General features: G+C 36.0%; 2 protein-coding genes across 3 annotated transcripts; one reads left to right on the top strand and one right to left on the bottom strand.

Annotated features, from left to right (window-relative positions):
* The first annotated feature begins 1,777 nt into the window (after nt 1-1,777).
* Nucleotides 1,778-7,718, top strand: akip1 (A kinase (PRKA) interacting protein 1). The gene is made up of 5 exons (XM_053499993.1): nt 1,778-1,898; nt 2,176-2,345; nt 4,868-4,957; nt 5,163-5,303; nt 7,266-7,718. The coding sequence occupies exons 2-5, from the start codon at nt 2,196-2,198 to the stop codon at nt 7,407-7,409; spliced, it is 525 nt and encodes a 174-aa protein (XP_053355968.1). The 5' UTR covers nt 1,778-1,898; nt 2,176-2,195; the 3' UTR covers nt 7,410-7,718.
* Nucleotides 7,719-8,304: 586 nt separating this feature from the next.
* Nucleotides 8,305-12,018, bottom strand: c7h11orf16 (chromosome 7 C11orf16 homolog). Of its 2 annotated transcripts, none has more exons than XM_053501000.1 (8): nt 11,939-12,018; nt 11,604-11,814; nt 10,835-11,203; nt 10,060-10,172; nt 9,811-9,958; nt 9,490-9,724; nt 8,819-9,367; nt 8,305-8,628 (listed from the first exon to the last, which is right to left on the bottom strand). In XM_053501000.1, exons 2-8 carry the CDS (start codon nt 11,811-11,813, stop codon nt 8,402-8,404), a joined length of 1,851 nt encoding a protein of 616 aa, XP_053356975.1. In that variant the 5' UTR covers nt 11,814; nt 11,939-12,018; the 3' UTR covers nt 8,305-8,401. The 2 variants fall into 2 exon arrangements, with proteins under 2 accessions (XP_053356975.1, XP_053356976.1); XM_053501001.1 differs by having other exon boundaries at nt 8,819-9,361.
* Between the last annotated feature and the right edge of the window lie 7,141 nt (nt 12,019-19,159).

The raw sequence follows: 19,159 nt of genomic DNA, 5'->3' as shown, positions 1-19,159 counted from the left end.
ACAGGTTCAGACCTACACACTCACACGCTCATTCACACACTTTGGGCAATTTAAGAGCGACATTAATCTGCCTAATCTGAATGTATTTGGACTGTGGGAGGAAGTCGGACGTACCCTCAGGAATCCCATAAAGTACGGAGAGAACATGCAAACTCCATGCACATAGAACCGAGGCAGGAATTGAACCCTGACCATGTAGGGTGAAAGTGTTTAGCGCTAAGCCCCTGTGCCACCTATAAAATATACAAGCAAAAAATATATCCTAGTATATAATGTACTAACCTCATAGTGCAGTGTACTGTTGTGTACTCCCTGTGTCCCCTTCTGTTTTCATGACAGAAATGCTGGCAGTGGATGACTGAACAAGCTTTCCCAGCAAATACCAACCTGAATCCTACCCTAATTACCCAACACTCCCATTTTAAATAGAGATGGGCTCTGGAGCATTATAAAAATAGACATGCAAAATTAATTGTTTCCTTAATTCCAGTAACATATTTTAACAAAAAACCAATGGTGAACACACAAACAGTGACAATGAATTGTTTTGAAAAACAAAATATTGACATATTGACAAAAATATATGGGTATGATTTATTGTGAATCAGCTTTAAATACTACATTTCACTACAATACGAGAATACGACAAACATTTCTGCAAACAAATCTACTGCTTATGGGATATGATTTACCTAATGCCAGTAATGCAATTTTTATACTTAATAATAATAATAAAAACACAACAACAACAACCTCAGTTCCGATTTATATTTTAGTACTACAGGACAAATAATACCACATTATACTCCCAGGTAAAAGACGACTATTTACTGCCAGCCAGCCAGCATTTTACCTAATCTAAATATACTAAAATATGTTTCCACATAAAAAACCAGTCTATAAAAGGTACAGCACCAATTCTATTAAAGCGAACTAAAACATCTTTTAGTATTCTAAAATAACATACTGAGTAATTGTTAGAAAATGTAACATAAAAAAATCTAAGTGCACAAGAGTCAGGCATGATTAGTTTCAATTAAACAAATTTTTATGCAAATGTTTTACACTTCTTTGAAAACTCAACCCAATACACATGACCTACCACGAGGAATCTGCAAATTACCTAATTGCCAGTCATCCTTAATGTTGTGATTTTGCATGTCAAATGTTAACCTCAGACATTAGGAGTCATAGTAAAAAAAAACAAAAAAAAAAACATTTGATCACCAGGTGAAGGACTATTCCGAAGCCAAAGAAATAAATGTAAATTATATGCGTTGACATTTATTTCAATGGCTTAATTTCGGCTGGGCTCAGTTTCTCATGACTATTTTCACTAATATGCTTCTAATAAGAAAAACTACCAAAGTTCTTTCAGAGAATACATAACGTCTAAAAGGAATGTTTTGTAAACCTCTTAATGGTTCTGTTAAGATCCATTAAGTCCTGGGTGTGTTCATACAGTACGTGTCTTCTTCTGGCGAAGTTGGCGGCTATTCGCCAACAGGGGGCGACAAATTATATGACTAGGCGACTGTGTTGCCCTGTTCGGCTAAAACAAACTATACTGTTTAGCTTTTTGACAAATGGATGATGTACAAAAATAAACGATGTAGATAAATGTTGCCCATCTTGAAAATGACGGATAAAAATCCAGAAAAATCATTCTAATGTATATACATTGGTTTTGCAAGCGGTATATTACGTCATGTCACGTCCCCTTAATAAGAGACAAATAGACTACACTTCCCGACAACACCCGGCAAAGGAAGGAATATTTTACCATTCACTTTCATTTACGCGCCCAGCAAGTCTCATTTAATAGCAACTTCTTTCCCCAGCAGCACTGAACTAATAATATTGCTGTGAATATTGATGTCACCAATGTCGTGAAAGCGGTAAGTGTTCGCGGGAATAGGAAATAATGGATCTCGGGTCGATTTTGGAAAAGTTCTGCAGATTTGAGGCTTTCGACTGAATGTTTTGCACGGCTACGTCCAACAACACACAACCTTGTACTAAACAATTGATGGTGTTGCAGTAATTTCCCGTACACGCATTATTACGTGTAAAACTGATTTGGGTGTAGGCTTCTTAATGATCGGTTGTAATCCAGCAGTTATGTTTGTGCGCGTGGTGTTTATAAATGTAACTCTCTCATGCACGCGCATCCAGTGATCAGGCGGAGATCGATCATGGCAGGTCGGTGTTGGCTAGAATCTTCACTGGATCGTTCGTCTAAACTCGGGCTTGAGGTGCTGCAAAGAGCCAAAAGACGTTCGGAAACCTGGAAGAGTGTAGGAACACCACACAGGGATCATCATGGCACCGAGAAACACACGGAGGTATAGTCTATTAAAACTGGACTACTTTTAATTTAATCCATACACCATTTACACGTTTATAATTTTTAGTTGCTGCACAAATAATAAAAATAATAACAATTATTATTATTATTATTACAAATCTGCCTGTTACCTAAAATCTATCTACCTATTTACCTACCTACCTACCTACCTACGGCTTACCTATCCTTCCTTCTTTGCTCCCTTCCTCTAGTAACCACTTTATCCTGGTCAGTTTTATTATGAATCAGTTGCCTGACAGGCTCCATTCAAATACACACATTCACACCTATAGAATTCTGATGTAGACAATCTAACTACCAGCATGTATTTGTATAGTGGGAGGAAACCATCCTGCATAAACACCAAAACAAGCTAAACTCTCCATCAAACCAGGGACCCTGGAGCAATGCTACCTGCTGCTCTATTGTTCCACCCAGAACCAATATTTATTTGGTTTATTCCAGCAGTGTGTACATACAGTGGTGTGAAAAACTATTTGCCCCCTTCCTGATTTCTTATTCTTTTGCATGTTTGTCACACTTAAATGTTTCTGCTCATCAAAAACCGTTAACTATTAGTCAAAGATAACATAATTGAACACAAAATGCAGTTTTTAAATGAAGATTATGTTATTAAGGGAGAAAAAAACCTCCAAATCTACATGGCCCTGTGTGAAAAAGTAATTGCCCCCCCTTGTTAAAAAATAACTTAACTGTGGTTTATCACAGTTAAAAGTTCAATTTCTGTAGTCACCCCCAGGCCTGATTACTGCCACACCTGTTTCAATCAAAAAATCACTTAAATAGGAGCTACCTGACACAGAGAAGTAGACCAAAAGCACCTCAAAAGCTAGACATTATGCCAAGATCCAAAGAAATTCAGAAAAAAATGAGAACAAAAGTAATTGAGATCTATCAGGCTGGTAAAGGTTATAAAGCCATTTCCAAAGCCTTGGGACTCCAGCGGACCACAGTGAGAGCCATCATCCACAAATGGCAAAAACATGGAACAGTGGTGAACCTTCGCAGGAGTGGCCAGCCGACCAAAATTACCCCAAGAGCGCAGAGACAACTCATCCGAGAGGCCACAAAAGACCCCAGGACAACAACTAAAGAACTGCAGGCCTCACTCGCCTCAATTAAGGTCAGTGTTCACGACTCCACCAAAAGAAAGAGACTGGGCAAAAACGGCCTGCATGGCAGATTTCCAAGGCGCAAACCACTTAAGCAAAAAGAACATCAAGGCTCGTCTCAATTTTGCTAAAAAACATCTCAATGATTGCCAAGACTTTTGGGAAAATACCTTGTGGACCGACGAGACAAAAGTTTAACTTTTTGGAAGGTGCGTGTCCCGTTACATCTGGCGTAAAAGTAACACAGCATTTCAGAAAAAGAACACCATACCAACAGTAAAATATGGGGGTGGTAGTGTGATGGTCTGGGGTTGTTTTGCTGCTTCAGGACCTGGATGGCTTGCTGTGATAGATGGAACCATGAATTCTACTGTCTACCAAAAAATCCTGAAGGAGAATGTCCGGCCATCTGTTCGTCAACTCAAGCTGAAGCGATCTTGGGTGCTGCAGCAGGACAATGACCCAAAACACACCAGCAAATCCACCTCTGAATGGCTGAAGAAAAACAAAATGAAGACTTTGGAGTGGCCCAGTCAAAGTCCTGACCTGAATCCTATTGAGATGTTGTGGCATGACCTTAAAAAGGCGGTTCATGCTAGAAAACTCTCAAATAAAGCTGAATTACAACAATTCTGCAAAGATGAGTGGGCCAAAATTCCTCCAGAGCTCTGTAAAAGACTCGTTGCAAGTTATCGCAAACACTTGATTGCAGTTATTGCTGCTAAGGGTGGCCCAATCAGTTATTAGGTTCAGGGGGCAATTACTTTTTCACACAGGACCATGTAAGTTTGGATTTTTTTTCTCCCTAAATAATAAAAACCATCATTTAAAAACTGCATTTTGTGTTTACTTGTGTTATCTTTGACTAATAGTTAAATGTGTTTGATGATCAGAAACATTTAAGTGTGACAAACATGCAAAAGAATAAGAAATCAGGAAGGGGGCAAATAGTTTTTCACACCACTGTACATATCTGCAGAAGGCCAGTGTTGCTCCAGGGTTTCATTCCAACCAATAAACAGTCAGTCCTTAGACCACAAGTTAATGTCAGTCTGTCATCTTGGCTATTTAATACATCTCCTGTCTAGCAGAATGAAAAACCTGTGATTGAAGACTCCTGGTTTCTTGCTGTCCATTGACGATAACTGTTTTCATCATGGTATTTTTCACAGATTACAACTTGTTTAATTGTAAACTGGTTTGCTGGTTTGTATTATATGCACCCTAGGCTCCCCAATGCCCACCGGGACAAAAGGCTAGCCCGCCAGGTTTGATCTCACAGAAAAGTCAGCGCAAAAGTCAATGTTAAAAACATTATAAAGGCATGAAAACTCCTGTGTACCCCCTGTATTTACAATAATAAAATGTATTTTTTGTTTATTGAAAGATTCTGGAACACTCTGCCACCCATATGACACTGGATAAAGCTTTTGCAAAAATAGTGGAGTGCATGTCTGAAACTAGCAATCAATGCAAGGTACAGTCTGATGCAATGTTTTTCCCTCTCTTTATTTACATTTCATCTCACACAAAACCATCCTGGCAAATAGTTATGTCAGGCTTGATAAAAAGAAAATAATATTAATTAAATACATCCATACTAATTAAGCTAAAAATATAATTGAAGTAAAATGTAGTCTAAGGATAGAATTATTCATGTCTAGTGTTTGTTTTCTTAACAGAAGTTTTACAGGTCTGCAAGTGCAGCAGAGCTTCAAGGACAAGAGCGAACCCATGTATGTCGTTTTCATGCTTATGACCTTCGACAGACTTCTCGGCAAATAGAAAATACTACTTTAACATCCAAAGGAGCTCATTATACTGTAAGTAGTGCCCACATACAATGAGGAAATTAAATATCCAGACAGTCTTGTTATTTAACATGCTTCCGGTCCACTTCAAATATAAACACAAGGTTTATGTCTTTATCCTTCTAAAGGTATATATTCATAAGCATACCAAACATTATCAATCAAGGGGGGTGTATTCAGGAACCACTATTACCAAGATTAGAAAGTTGTTCCCACCGAAAGCTAGTTACAGCTAGTTCTACAATAGTGGCTAAAAGTATTGAGACGAAAGTGAAATTCTGTCTTTTAATGACAATATTTTAAAGTAATGACAGTCAAAATATTAAGTATAATTTGCTATTTTACAGTAATCAATATGCGGGTTTTACCACAAAGCCAGCTTGATCCGGCTGGGCATAGAGTCAAAAATACATCTGCAGTATTTTGGTGTCACTCTCTCAATCCACTCCAGCTTGCTTCCTGAAGGTCATGTATAGTACAGCAAGCATTTTTTTGCCTGCTATTGCCTTCTTCACCATTGTCCAACAGGTTTGTTTGAGGTTTAGGACTAGAGATGACCCAGGTCATGGCTCAAGGTGCTGAACACTATGTCGGACAGTTTTTGACTAGATTTGAGTTAATAAGCACAACTCTTCAGCCGGAACTAATTGGCTAAATCATCTGGGTATTAATACTTTTGGCGACCACTGTATTTTTGAATATTTGAAAAGAGGTCTTATTTGTCCAGCTGATTTTAGACACGCATCTCAGTGCTTCTTTTTTAGCTAAAGAGTTTGTGTGTGGTTTAGTGTTATAAATTATTTAGGTGAATATTTGTTGCGCTTTTTTTTCTGTTTACAGTAATTGTAGTTGCTGCTGCTTTCAGTTTGTCCTGCAGCACTTTTTTCCCCTGATTTTCTCCCTAATTTTTTCCCTGATTTTCTTCCTAATTTAGTCGTATCAAACTCCCACCCGTCACTAGAGGGCTCCCACACCAAGGCTTCCACTGCCTCTCAGTAGTAGACTATCACATGTTCCATCCCTCACATTCCACCACACTGGCTCTCTCATATATTATATGCATATACTGTATTATGTTTTTTTTTTGGTGCACAGTTTTGGTTAGTTTTTGTCACTTAGTACACTTTAGGTTTTTGGTAAACCATCGTTGTTTGTCTTTTTTTGTTATGCTAGGCCAACACCAGACCAAAAGTTAGATTCTAGACCCTGTTATTAGTGTAAATAAGTTTTCATGACAAAGCTGATTGTTACAAACTTTTTCCATTGCTCCAAAGACTTTATGCTCCATAGAAATACAGTAGTCTCACAAACAATTGATGTTTTTATGGCCACACAGCTGTGTAGTGACAATTGTATGGGTTCTCGGGGCATTGTGCGTGTAAATGCTTTTAGTTTCACTAAATGATACAGCTTCAACAAGCATTTAAGTGATTTCTCATCACAGTCATTTAAATATCCTATCCTTTCAGGTTTTAATAATGCATTGTCCAGTTCTTAACACAATTTTAGTAATCCTAATATTTGCTTTGCATTGTGCAGGCCATTAAATTTGGGTCTTCTGAAACAGTGATTTTTTTTTTTTTTTTACTGTCTGAATAACCTTTTATTATTTTGTTTATAAAAATGTTTGTGCTTTTGAATATATACTTTTTAATCATGCAAAATAAAGACATTGTGTAGAAATGTAAAGTGAAAATATGTATAAAAAAACAAAGGAGTATGAAGACCTATTTCATTAATTATATTATTAATTTCATTAATTATATATATATATAATTAATGAAATAGGTCTTCATACTCCTTTGTTTTTTTTATACATATTTTCATATATATGATATATATATATATATATATATATATATATATATATATATATATATATATATACAATGTATAATAATTTGACTAACATTCAGAATTGAAGAAGCGTACTGGAATAATATTTATGAGTGCCCTGTTTCAATTTTATTGAAGGGTTTGTCTGAGCCAGAGGATTTCCTAATTGAAGTGTCTCCGGGCACTTATGCCATCACAGCAGCAATGCAGGATGCTGGCCTACAGACCAGAGTGGTGCACATCAATGCAGGGGAGAGCATGAGACTCGCATTCAACCTCTAATCTTAAGATACTATCCTCAAAGATTAACAAGATTTTTTTCGAATACAGTGAATCATGCCCGCTAAAGCATAGTCTCATTTAATTGCACTGAAACTAAAAATGAAATATTAACAATTATGTTTAAGCTATTTGGTGCTTTTATCATTAAGGAAAATGTGCCTTAAGGTAAGGTGCACATGTACCACTCAGGGTATTTTCAGCAGTGCTGAATTTTAATAGTTATAATCTGATTGTAATTGTGTGCAATACAACTTTTGCCTTTATTGTGTTAACTTTTGATACCAAAATAAAGACATTTATTTTTTAGAATGTTTTGCTGCGGGTTATTGCTTTATAAGCTAGAAAATAAGTATATTTATAATTAAAAAAAACATTAAAATGCAAAACAATTAAAATGATCAACACATAATTCATTTATTCATAAAAATTCCAGAATTGTGAATTTCCCAAACTATTTGAAAGTGTGTGTCAATTTTAAATTCTTGATGGTTCTTGATGGCTGTAATGTTACATGCCTTGGAATATCCTATGAAGTACTTACATGTTAACCATAAAATGTTACAACATATTCACAAATCACTTAGAATACCTTTCACTCCACTTAGCTCTACCATTTATGGAGATTTGTGGGTGTTACATAATGCAACTGGACTAAATAGCTCTGCTGAGGATTTAAAATAGAGTAAGTCAGCTTGTACTATCTCACTATCTAGCATAGATAAGCATTGCTTACTAAAACATGAAGTTTAGCACATGGTTTGGAACAATTATCCTTTACGTTAGTCATTTTTGTCATTCAAAATCATAAAAAAAAAATTTTTTATAATGATTATAACATTATTAGTTTATAATTTAAAGAATTTTCAAAAAACATAATCAGTAGTTACATCTCCACTAAATCATATGCAGTTTAAGCAAATTTCATATAAAATATTTTAATAATTTTCCAGGCCTATTGAGCCATTTAAATAGATTTATTATCTTGTTTCAGCTCAAATTTTCTTTAATGCAGAAGCCACTGGAGATGATGCTTCAGAAAGAGGTTTTTGTACAGTCCAGCCAAATACCTCTTTCACTGTTATACCTCTTCTTACTGAATGTGGAATCATTTCAAACAGTGAACGGTGATTTGTGGATGCAGAACTGGATAAGGAATATCCAGAATCACTATTTATTGCAAAATAAGTGTCACCTGGGTTTGGAGGTTTAACTGTCTGTCCTATAAAACAACATAATTAAAAAGAAAATAATAATTTTAAAATGTAATATATATTTTCATACAGACAACATTTAAATGTTCTACCATTTAAAGATAATAGCCCTAGCATGTAGATGTGTTGTTCTAAAATACTTTGGAATCTTTGGTTCCACTGAAACCACAGATGGCCTGTGATTAGTGAGGCAGTTACCTGGTTTTTTGTGATGTGGCTCTGGGGATCCTCGTCTCCAATATCTCCAGGCCGGTCTACACTGTGTTTCAGCATGTGCCTTTTTCATGTATGATATCTCTGTGTTCACTGATCGGCTTACCAGTTCTAATGGTGTAGCATTTACCTTCACGTTTGCAACTTCTTCCTCATCTTCGCTTGAGTCTAAAAAAGATAAATCAGTCTTCATCTCCTGAGAAGCTGTTGGCTCATTTGTTAGGTCAGCTTTAATGTTCTGCTCCTTTAGTTGATTGTCAATAAAAAGGCTATGATTAGAGATGGGACAGCTACTGATCGGGCAAAGGCACACTGAGGAAGTTTTTGAAAAACAGTGATTGATGCAGCAAACTGGAGACCAGTTAACATGAGTACAGTGGCTATAGCATAAGCAGCCTGATCTGAACACATTTGTTTGGAGTTCCCTGATTATTCGCTCATGGTGAGAAGCAGGAATCCATACAGCCAGGTTTTTTGGAACATGCAGTCTGATTCCATTCCAAAACAGCACCACAAGTCCATCTCCCCCTCCAACTAAAAAAAAAATAAAACAATAAAAATAAAACAATAACAAAAAAATGTATCCCACTGGGGAAAATGATGTAAGTAGTTTAATTAAAACACCTCAATTGGACCTAAGCAAAACCTGGCCTTACCTGTCAGTGGATCTCGTAGTTCGATGCCTGATACAACTCTGCCAGGACCATATCTGCTTATCTGAGGTTCCCATGGAGCTAATACAGTGTCTCCAGATACTATACTGTGCCCATGTGCCTGAGTTACATTCACCATGTCAGGTTGGCATGTTAACTGAGGTGAAACTATTTCCATCTTGGTGTCAGCTTTGGGCAAACATTCATTAAATTTTACCACAAAGTGTCCTGGCCTGTCCTAGGGTAAACAAAACTTATGTTATCACACATGGCAGGTAAAGAGATTTTAAGTTAATTACAGAATATGTAGAACTTTAATTTTACCTGTAACACATGTACAATAGTCCCCAAGTAGTAGAATCCATCTGACTCTCTTCTTGCTAACACATGGCAACCTGGAAAGTACTCTGTCCCTTTTATTACTTTCCTTATAACACATGGTGCCACACTAAAGGGATTCCTCGTTGGACACCTGAAAACATAATTATTATTTTTTTTTTAATCATCTGGTGCTAATACCTCTTGGAATCCCTTACCCCCTAAGTTTCTGGACTATAACTATAGATAGAATACCAGTACGGTGAGATGGAGAGGGAACAAAATGGTTTGTAGTATAAGAGCTGACATCTGTCTTCTGAGCATGACAAATGTTGAATCTGGTGTTCTGAGGAGTGCAACAAGGCTATCTGTTATGAATAAAAACATATTACTATTAATTTTGCACAGCATTTAGGATAGCTTCAATTTGTTCTAAGACACTGAAATGTGTAACAAATAAAACTTGACTAGAGTGTCTTATTAGAAGAAAATTTGCTTTGATGGGATGGAGTGATGATTTCCAGCAATATTAACACTATTGAGTAGTCATAATAAAAGTGATAATTCCTTCCCTCCCTCTTACTCGAAGTTAAAAAGAAAATTGCTTTCATTGTTGCAAAGAAATAAGAAAACACAAATTGCTCAGTCCTAGAATTCCTGGCTTTTAACAGAGAGATGATAATGTGAAGTCCTTTCATAAATCTCATAAAAAACCCTCACCATGGCAATGATTATATGTTGTTGTATTAAGTAATATTTTAAGTTCATCATTAGACTTAGATTCTTTAGAGCAGTAGTTCCCAACCTTTTTCATTGAAGCAGGGGGCTTGTATCTAAGAAAAGTTACCCCCTCCGTGCCCCATAAAACAGGTTGGGAACCATGGCTGTAGAGCCATACAAGGATTTATATATTTATTCCACCATAATAAACCAGTCATTTGAAAAATAGATGACACAATAGTCAAAGCCATACTATAAATCTATACAACACACAATGAGTGATGCTTTTTCATTGTTCTAGGTCACTGACCGACGGTTTCACTTGCTCAGCTGCGTCATTAATGTTTAGAGACAGCCTGTAACAACTCCCTTTAGTCGCAGTATTCAAGCATTTAAGGAAATTCAAAGTGTCTATTTCCAAAGCCTGCTTTTCTGAAATAAAAAATGTATGCACAGGGCATGCGATAAAGGCAGATAAAGCATTCAGGCAATTCTCTGGGTTTCCTGGGATGCTGTTTGTCACCAGTTGGACAGATTGACAGGCTGGATCAGAAAATGCTGTAATGAGCGCCGTAAGTAGATCATTTCCAGGACTTGTGCTGAGTGTATGGATCCAGCTCAGGGCCTGGTATACCGTATCGGGTGCACAAGGAATCATGTGCTCAGACAATGACGTTATCTAGGGAGATACATATAGGTTTGGTTAGAAGATGTGGGTACTGCTTTGTATAAAAGGGAAAGTATTTTAATCATATTGCCTGCAAATAGAGATAATGTGCATATTTGTCATCATTATACAATTAAATACAACAATATTCAATATATTAAGGTATATTATTGACTTCAGTAAGTCTAAAAAATGTACATGAAATTTAAACATTAAAAAAAAATTTAACACTTGGTTTTGCTTTAATGATAGCAAAGCTGACATGACTCCTCACGTTTGTCAAAAAACTTATGATACAAGTCATATTCATTGCAATTACATTTAGGGACCTACTGTACAACTAGTGTAAAATCTTAAGTACTGAAAATACGTAGAGAGAGAGAGAGACTGAGACTAGAACAAGACACAACACCTTATATGAAAAGGTTATGATGTTAAACAGGGAGTTTCTGAGAGACGCCTTGGTAAGCAGACTTTGAATAATTAGGTTTTTCACTGTCCCCAGAATTGCAGCCATAGCCTCGGATGTGTCCAGTATATAGGTGACATTCCTGTCCCTCCCAAGCAGCACAGGAATAACACTTTGACTATCAGAGAGCTGGTATATGGAGGATGTTGTCATTCTGCAAAAGAGGACTGAATTTAATTAAACATTAATTCTATTTTACATTACCTGAAATTCCATAGATCTTTCACAAAACGTGTAAAAGACTGTAACCAATACTGAGAGAAGAAAAAGGAACATACCTCTAGAGATTTCTGAGAAAGTTCATATATATATCCTCAGTTTGCAATCCACTAGACATTGTTGTTGTGCAATATTGTTGCTATAGCGATACACTGGCTACTAAAGTGTGACAATGAACCCATCTAGTGGTGACACAACAAATGGTGCCGCTGCAAGACTGCATGATAATCATGTATCTTTTTATGATTTATTTTAAAGAAACACAACTATAATTATCCAATATTAATTATAGTATCACAATATTGTTGCTAATTTACACAATGTTCTGAAAGAAGGCCTGATTGTGGCTCTTATTTAATGGTTATAAAGGCTAAACCTGTGTGGTCTCTCACACACCAGAAGCACAGATCATATAAGCCAAGCTGCTAATGAGCTAAAATCATTTGGGAGACATAGGAAAATGATAAATGCTTAATATGCTTTAACTGATTAATTGGTTTTTGCTCTGGAAATTTTGCATGAGGAGTGTCCCTCCCCCTGTATTTTTTTCCCCAACTCTTGAAGCATTGGTTTTGTTTGTTTTTGTTTAATTTTCAATTAAAAAGTTATTAACAAAAAGAAATTTAGCATGAGGATATAAAATGTGCAAAATTAAATCACTACAATCGCATACAAGTTAATATTTGAACGGGATATGAATGCATTTGTATGCGATATGAATAAAATTGTATTTCTTGAGGTTGCTCCATTCTCACAAAATGCTCTTCCACAACCTGGTGACTCAACCAGAATTACTGTAGCATGTCACAATATGACTGATAGCTGGTTTGAGACTGAGGTGGGGCAGAGTAAAGGGGCATTGTCGATAAAATGACTGACATGAAGGTGATCCAAACACAGACTAGCCTTTGAAAATATCCATTTTTCAAACATATGATCACAAATGTTAACACTCTAAGATTTAAGACAACAAACCATAATAATACACTTGTCAAAATAGCCTATGACAGAAAGTCAATACAAGTTTTTCTAGTAAAAAAAAAAAAAAATCTAATATAAAAATACACTTTTGTGGACACTTAAAGCTTGGTTTTCTATTAGTAAAATTTCCATAATAATGTAATTGGGATACATGTGATATTGCTAAGCTGTAGTGTTGTAGCTCATAAGAGTTCTTAGCTAAATTAATTGCAAAATTTGACCCAGGTAACACTAACTAGAGCTTTACTTAATAAAACTGATATATATATATATATATATATATATATATATATATATATATATATATATATATATATATATATATATATATATATATTCTATGATGTTGGTACCTATGGACTGTAGAAAGATATGAACTGGACACCTTTTTTTATTTGGAGCTATAAAAAAGTTTAAACATGTCTGCTTTAGAGAATGATATCTGTATATAAAGCCATCATATCCTTCCCAAAGCACTAAGCAGAGCTGGAAAAAAAAAAAGAACAAGGTTTTTCAAACCGATATGCTATGGGGTATACTTAGCAAACTGTCATCCTTAACCATAGTGTATTTTTTTCACCTGACACACAACTTGAATGAGGTTAGTCTCGGACATATTAGGGTCGCTGTGCACGCTGTGGTTTCAAACCGTTTAATTGTGTTTCACACCGTGTTGTGGTTTCATATTTCCGTTGTTCAATCTGTTCTGTGATAAGTGCGCCTCCAACAAACCTCCTCTGGGGAATTTTAAATAATACATTGCATGTCTTGGGTTTGTGGGTGGAAACTGGAGTACTTTGAGGAATCCCACCATGCATGTGGAGAACATAGATGTTTAAATATAGCACACTGACCGTGTTGCCAAGGTAAGATTTATATTTAACGCAAGTGGTTATTAAAGATGAATAAATGAACAAAGAGAGAACAACCATTATCACCTGAGTGACGTAGGTTGGCAGAAATGGCCAGATGACAAGTGGAATGTCCTTTGATAGCCCACAAATGCACAGTCATGATCATGACGTGATGATATTACTTTTGGCACATGGCAAGAAAACAAGTAATCAAGAAAACTCCAGTCATCGAAAGTGCTGATCCACTCCTCACAACCACAGTTTCATACTTAATCCTCTGTTATAACTGTAGAAAAGTAAAACAAAACAAAACAAACAAAAAAAAAATTAAATCATCATTTTAATCAGTGTTTATTGTATGTATAATAAAGTGGGATATATGGTGAGTGAGTGAACTTGCCTTTAAACTCACTTTAATGGTACTGTAATTGCTTAATATCTGGTTTGACTTTGGGGCGTGCTAATGTATTTTCTAGTTACGCCATGTAGTGTCCAGTTAAAAATGGTCATCTTTAGGCTCAGCAACGTTATGTGGCAATAGAATGAAGTCAGCTGATAACCTGAATGTACTGAATGGCCAGGTGATCACTTCTATTCAGTTTTCGTCCCTGCTGGCACATAAGTGCCATCTAGTTCTTAAATTGTGTTTCAGTGAGCATGAGGAATCATTTTCACACTTGAACTGCCCACCACTTTGTGTGCTGTAATCTATGCTAAAGGTGACAGAATGAAATCTTGGAGGGATAGTTTTTTTTTTTGGCCAGGCAGTATACAATACTGTATTGACACAATGACAAAAAGGAGATATAGTATACAGCTACTCAGCCATTCAGTTATCCAATCATCCAATCACATGGCATCTGTGCAATGCAGAAAATTATGCACGCACATTTCAAAAGCTTAAGTTAATGTTTACATTTAACATCAGAAAGGAGAAAAAGATATTTTAGTCACTTTAAATGTTTGGTGAAAAAGCCCTTGGTCCCAGAAAGGCTGGTTTGATTGCTGATTCAATGTATTATTTAATACCAGAGCATCAAGCTTGGGGCAAAATCCAATTTTAGAACAGGTACCGCGACTGCAATTATCCACTGGAGACCCCTTATTACACTGAAGCAGAAGAAGCAGGTAGTTTTAGGAACAATATCGAATCCACATTTAATTTGATGCCTACAAAATGTCCTTGTAAACATAATACTTTGTTTTATTTGTCTGCATTATGGTAACATGGTTCAAACACAAGCTGTGTTGTAAAAGAGCATGTTGAATAATTCATTAATTTAAAAAAAATCTTCATAAAAAAACTGTGGTTTAAGTGAAGTAACACACCCCAAACCATGCTATTATATTAAAATAATGCACTTAGGCACACAGTCAACGGCTGGGGACCACCCCAGTGCCTGTTCTTTTACTCACTCACTAACTCATCGTCTATACCGCTTTATCCTGTATTCAGGGGCATGAGGCAGGGTACAATCCATCACAGGGCACACACACACACACACTCATTCACACACTATGGGCAATTTGAAAACACCAACTGGCCTAATCCGCAAGCAGCTGAGGCTATGGCTGCAGTCTTTGGACTGTGGGAGGAGTACCCGGAGGAAACCCACCAAGCACGGGGAGAACATGCAAACTCCATGCACTCAGAGACGGGAATCAACCCTAGCTGGGATTCGAAACCAAACCCTGGAGGTGCAAGGCGATAGTGCTAACCACTACACCACCGTGCCACCCTGTTCTTTTATTTCATATTTAAAGCAGGATATCTAGCTAGCAGTTGTAAGACAACTAGCCAACTAGAAAATTATTCTTCATTGCTACATGAATATTATTCATGCCTAAAAATATTTAGACAATATGGTTTACAGTTATATATCACAATGACTTTGCTATTGTATCTGTCCTCTCTTTGTGTGATATACTGTATATGGCTTTTTTTTTTCAAACACAAAGACTGAGAGTACAATTTAGAGAGCACAAGTATAATTTTATGTATTTTTCCCAAACTAGGCTTAGCAAATAATAACAGTAAAGCTGCTTTTGTTATATTTGGTCAGTTAACGATTTTATTTTAACCAAGCAGTTCAAAACCAAGCAGTTCATTATAGCCCACTGCCATGATCTGCTGATCAGTGTAGTTTTTCAAAGTTCCTGAAAAGGGAAGTACACTGTGGTGTTCACAGTTTTGTCTTATTTAGCTTGCAGCTATCACCATGTTAAAACTACACCAACACCTCTTTCAACCATCATATTGTGCATGTGATAGACTAACACAAAGAAGCATATATTACACACACACACACACACACACACACACAGTGGGTACAGAAAGTATTCAGACCTCCTTAATTTTTTTACTGTTATATTGCAGTAAAATCATTTAAATCATCATTATATTTGCTAAAATCATTTAAGTTATTTTTTCCCCTTATTACTGAATACACAGCACCCCATATTGACAGAAAAACACAAAATTGTTGACATTTTTACAGATTTAAAAAAAAAGAAAAAGCTGAAATATCAAGGTCATCGAGGTTATTGGGTAGCGTTGTAACATAAACATGATCTTTTACATATCCTCACAAGTAAAAATCACATACGGTGTGGTCTGGAGATCTCACAGACCAAGCACAAAGAGCAAGGTCATTGGCCCCCTTCTGAGATATATAGAGATAGGTTTGTCCTGTAATCACCCCCTGTGGCAGCCATTCAAAACTTAGATAACTCCTTTTTCAACTGGTCACTAACTCATTCCATAACGATGCTTAAGAACTGAAGCAATTGGTCATGAAATCTGTTCATTCCTTTTGAATTACCTTGTATTAGTTGCGTTTAGACCAATATGTTACATCTGATCAGAGCACCTTGTTCCACGTTTATCCCCCACATGACAGAATCAGAATCAGAATCAGAAAGAGTTTTATTGCCAAGTACGCTTACACGTAAAAGGAATTTGTTTTAGTGACAGAGCTTCCAGAACAGAAAACAAATGACAAGACAAAAAACAGCACGACAAAAAAAAAAAAAAAAAAAAAAAAAACACATTTGACATCAAATGGAGTAGGGTGTGAGATACTTTTTAAATAAGTTATATAAATATCTGAAATCTGTGGTATTATACAGTATATTGCACTGTGATACTGTACACAATATTGCACATATATTATTGACAGTTGATGTTTAATTGTTCATGAGGGAGATTGCCTGGGGAAAAAAACTGTTTTTGTGCCTGACTGTCCTAGTGACTTGTTACAAACTGCAAATGGGACTTTTTATGGCTTTCTTTTTGCCATTCTTCCATAAATGCCATATTTGTGGAGTGCACAACTAATAGTTATCATGTGGACATTTTCTCCAACCTGAGCTGGGGAGCTACAGTACTCCAAAGTTACCATGGGCCTCTTGGCTGCTTCTCTGATTCTTCTTGCCCGGCCTGTCAGTTTAGGTGGATAGCCATGTCTTGATAGGTTTGCAGTTGTGCCATACTCTTTCCATTTTCAGATGATGAACTGAACAGTGCTTGAAATATTTTTTAATGCCTAACTTTATCCCTGACCTGTCTGATGTGTTACTCGGGCTTCATGATGCTGTTTGTTTACTAATGTTCTCTAACAAACCTCCAAAATCTTAAACTGTTTTTATTATTTTGCTTCCAGTTCACAATTGCAAAAGTCCCACTTTGTGTTGGTCTATCACATAAAATCTCAATAAAATATAATCATATTCTTGGTTTTAACGTGACAAAATGTGGAAAAGTTCAAGGGGTATAAAAAAATACTTTTGCAAGAAACTATAGTTTTGATAGATGTAACAACAGTTGTGTGTTTTGTGAAACCATTTTATAACATATGGTAATCAGGAAGCTGCCACTCCCTGGTCCTTTTAAGCAAGGTTTTGCTCAACCACTTTAAACACTATACAACCAAAAGTATGTGAACAGCTGACTACTGCACCCTGACTATAGGGCTCTCCACAATTTGTTGCAAAATACTGCATATACAAAGCAATAAAGGTGATGCTTAAGATCTACATATCTTCACAGACACAGAAGTGTACAGGAGTATTTTTTTTATTTGGAAGTAAATGCTTTGGACTATTAATTACATCAGAAAAAATAAATAGATAAAATCAGAAACTTTAGAAAAACTCTGCTAGCCAATCTGGTTTCTTTTTACTTAGAGAAAAAAAAAGGGGGGGGGGCATTAAAAAGTATATTTATATATATAAGTATACTTATATAATATATTTTGCAATAAAGTGGCAATACTTTTTAGAGATTGCTGGTAATTAAAAGTTAGTATTTTGTTTAACTTAGTAGTTTTGTTACCAATTGCTATATTCGAAAGTTACTTAAGTTTACAGGTTATTTGCTAATGTTTTAGTGATGAAACCTTTAAATTGGGAATTTAACCATTTAAAGTATTTTACATGTTTGGCACTGTTTTTAAATGTGGTAGGTCTATAAGGGGGTTTGCTTACCTAAATTTCCATTTGTATGTCCTTTTACCTGGCATATGTTTAAATACAGAAATGCAGTGTGAAATAAAGTTATTGTACCACAACTGTGGTGTTGAATGTTGTTTTGAAAATTATCAAAGTGTTCTAGTGTAAAAGCTAGTACATAAACCTGTGTGAATGTGATTTATGCATTATAGTGGAATAGGTGTAATTGTGTCTTGAGCAAGGCCCTTAACCCTCAACTGCTCAGATGTGTAATGAGATAAAAATGTAGGTCGCTCTGGATAAGAGCGTCTGCCAAATGCCCAAATGTAAATGTCTGGTGTCCACATACTTTTGGCCACGTATTATATGTGATATATGAGCAGGTGATAAGCCATAACCCAAATTGACACCTTTAGCTAAAAGCAGGAAAGACATTATAGTTGTCCTTTTAAAAGATAACTATACTTTAGACAAATATTGTTTTTCTATAAGTTTATACCCCTGTGCTATTGGAAATATCAGTTTGTAACAGGTCTGACTTAATGATGTCGCTGCATAACATTTCCATTAAGCTTACGACTGTTAAAATATTAAAATATTTAGTGGATAGTTAGTTGCCAACAATAAATTCGGGGCATTCATTAAGTCACTTACAGATTTTTTTCAAATTTTAATGCAAGTAAAAAATCCTCTGTGCGGAATTCCCCGCGTGCACTGCATTGCCCATACAACCTCACTGCTTATGACCAACATGCAATTCAAAATGGCGGCGATCATGCATATAAAACATTGACAACTTTGGTTGTTCACCAAGCATTTCCGAGATATTTTACACCAGCAAACGTAAAAGCGTTTAAAAAGTATCCTTCCGCATCCGTCAAAAAATAAACTTTAGTCTCCCTAAATAAACTATATTTTCGTAGATAATACTCGTGTTTATTATTCGCCAAACAATACAAGAGCCAGACCAGAATGGCGTGATCATGGTGCCCCTGA

Source organism: Clarias gariepinus, chromosome 7 (genome assembly GCF_024256425.1).
Source record: "Clarias gariepinus isolate MV-2021 ecotype Netherlands chromosome 7, CGAR_prim_01v2, whole genome shotgun sequence".
Classification (NCBI taxonomy): Eukaryota; Metazoa; Chordata; class Actinopteri; order Siluriformes; family Clariidae; genus Clarias; species Clarias gariepinus.
This window is presented reverse-complemented; position numbering and strand designations above follow the sequence as displayed.

Excerpts from the sequence above, each read along its gene's own strand:
- akip1 (XM_053499993.1), top strand. The coding sequence starts at position 2,196 with ATGGCAGGTCGGTGTTGGCTAGAATCTTCACTGGATCGTTCGTCTAAA. Across the intron at positions 2,346-4,867 it reads GCACCGAGAAACACACGGAG|ATTCTGGAACACTCTGCCAC; the intron begins GTATAGTCTATT and ends GTTTATTGAAAG. Across the intron at positions 4,958-5,162 it reads AAACTAGCAATCAATGCAAG|AAGTTTTACAGGTCTGCAAG; the intron begins GTACAGTCTGAT and ends TTTTCTTAACAG.
- c7h11orf16 (XM_053501000.1), bottom strand. The coding sequence starts at position 11,813 with ATGACAACATCCTCCATATACCAGCTCTCTGATAGTCAAAGTGTTATT. Across the intron at positions 11,204-11,603 it reads TCATAACCTTTTCATATAAG|ATAACGTCATTGTCTGAGCA; the intron begins GTGTTGTGTCTT and ends GTATCTCCCTAG. Across the intron at positions 9,368-9,489 it reads ACTACGAGATCCACTGACAG|TTGGAGGGGGAGATGGACTT; the intron begins GTAAGGCCAGGT and ends TTTTTTTTTTAG.